The 2,395-nt window shown below is 38.1% G+C and overlaps 1 protein-coding gene across 1 annotated transcript; it reads right to left on the bottom strand.

The window, feature by feature from the left end:
- Positions 1-1,738: 1,738 nt before the first annotated feature.
- On the bottom strand, positions 1,739-2,083 carry LOC145140635 (uncharacterized). The gene has a single exon (XM_079074060.1). The coding sequence runs from the start codon at positions 2,081-2,083 to the stop codon at positions 1,739-1,741; it is 345 nt and encodes a 114-aa protein (XP_078930186.1).
- Positions 2,084-2,395: the final 312 nt, after the last annotated feature.

Below are 2,395 nucleotides of genomic sequence, written 5' to 3' on the forward strand. Positions count from 1 at the left end.
TATTGTATACTCCAGTATGTATCCTTTGTATGTTAGGATATAATTACCTTGTAGCATGCACTTAGTTAGTTATACTAGGATAGTTAGTTGTCTGTTATGTTGATTATTACTATATGCAACTTGATATATTATGTAGGAGTTGAGGTCGGACCAGCCTTGAGTTGAAGGCTAATAGACTCAGGCGGACTAGCTTTATGTTAAAGGCCAATGTGCGGACCAACTACATGTTGAAGGCAAAAGGGGCGAACCAGCTATATGCTGAAGGCCAAGGGGCCGGCCAGCTATATGCTGAAGGCCAAGGGGCCAGCCAACTTTATGCTGAAGGCCATTATATGTATTATTGGTGGATCGACAAAGAGGTCGTGATCCCTTATTTGTATGCATTGTATATGTATTGTGGAATATGGTATTTTGGGGAACTCACTAAGCATAACACGTACCTAGTTGTTACAAATGTTTCTCAGGTACTTTGTGAGAAGTACACAGGCGCATTCGCAATCATGTTTCAACATTATACTATGATGTAATTGAATATTTTAATAAATAAAAATAAAAAAATTTGGGTTGGAAATCGGGACGTTACAACCACCACATCAAGTGCTTTTCGATGACCACCTCTCAGCGCAATAGAATACGACCAAGAAAGAATGGAATCAACGGATAACTATTGAAGGGTATGAAAACCCCACTAAATTACAACATGTGTCCATAAGTCAACCAACTGGCTACAATCTGCAAAAAGGTGGTCATTGGACTCAAACCGTAGTGGAACAAACATGGCATAAAATGGAGTCCACCGTAATGCCTCGGCAAGAGAGTCTTTATCTAGTGAGAATACTATGTAACTTCAATCTACAAATAAAGATATTCAACTTGATAGGAACCTAATTATTCCATCTACTTTCACACCCACCCATGAACAACGTTCCATTATTATGAAAAGCATGAGCTAAAGAGATAGAAAAAGAGTCAGACACATCAATATCCACACCAAATGATTAGCTCTAGACTCGAGCTGAATATACTGCAATAAAGAAATAAAACCATCCCACTGAGTTGGCTCAATGCTAACCCTAGGAATCCGTTTGAGGGAATTAGTATCCCAACCAATCAACACCCTATCTCTAATCGAGACAGATCTACAAGTAGCCATCACAAAAATCCAGTGAAAATTCACTGCCAAAGGTTGCTCCCTTTTCCAAACATCATGCAAAAATGAGGTCCTACTCCCATCTCCAATCCTGATTGGAAAGAAATATTATTGATCTAGACCACTATCTCAGAGTCGCACCAATATCCTAATAATCCCGCTCCAATGTCATGTCTATCCTCTTCTCAAAGTCAAAGAAGTACAAACCCCATCAGAACCGTAGAAGGCTCTAACAACCCTAAACCAAATCAATTTTCGATTGTGAAAGAATCTCCAGCGCCATCTAAAGAGCATAACCCTGTTGAAAGAAGTCAGGCTCCCAATTCCAAGACCATCCTCTTTTTTCTCAGCTAAAACTCTATCCCATCGAACCAATGCATACATGTCTTGTCCAAATCATCACCCCAACAGAGCCTTGCTCGAAGAATCTCCTACGAATTGAGAACATAAATCAGGCCATAAAAATGGACATCAAATAGCTACCCAAAATCCCTAGAACCGACTTAATCAAAGTCAGCCGACTACCAAACGAAAGGTATCTCACCTTCCATCCTAATAATCTGGTCTAAACTGGTCTACAATAGGAGACTAATCTGACACCCGAGATATATTCTGACCAATAGGCACACCTAAATGAACAAACAGAAGAAAATATAGAACACAACCCAACCTCCGAGCAACCACCTCCACCTGAGAATGAGGAACCCCCACTCCAATCAATTTTCTCTTAAGCAAATTGATTTTAAGGTCTGAATCCAAATAGAAACACCGCAATATACGTATGATGCGGTTAGCATTCTCTGGATCCCACGAACACAACAAAACAACATCATCAACGTAAAACAGGTGAGAAATCTCAATCCCAGTAATAGAAATGTCGTGAAAGACATTCGCAAGATAGGCTCTTAGCAAAGCTACATGAAACCCCTCCATTGCCAAGTACATATCAATAAGTGATTTGATTTAATAGATGTTTATTTTATCATATATTTTGAATTAAACAGTTATAATTTTACATATCAACATAGTGTAAAAAATATTATTTCATAGTTAATGTTAATGATAAAATAATTTTCATCAACATATACTTTTGAAATTTTAACTATATAATTTTAATATGCTCCTATGACATTTCAAAGTTCTAAAAAACTCCTATGAGAATATTGTTTGAGCATTCGATTGCCAATGTGCAGTAACGACAAGTGTGAGAGTCAATATTGACTCCATGCTCTCAAAGGGCATCCG

The sequence above is a fragment of the Lactuca virosa genome, chromosome 9 (assembly GCF_052849685.1).
Source record: "Lactuca virosa cultivar CGN04683 chromosome 9, Lactuca_virosa_CGN04683_v6, whole genome shotgun sequence".
NCBI lineage: Eukaryota > Viridiplantae > Streptophyta > Magnoliopsida > Asterales > Asteraceae > Lactuca > Lactuca virosa.

Coding starts and splice junctions, on each gene's coding strand:
- LOC145140635 (XM_079074060.1), bottom strand. CDS start 2,083: ATGGAGGGGTTTCATGTAGCTTTGCTAAGAGCCTATCTTGCGAATGTC.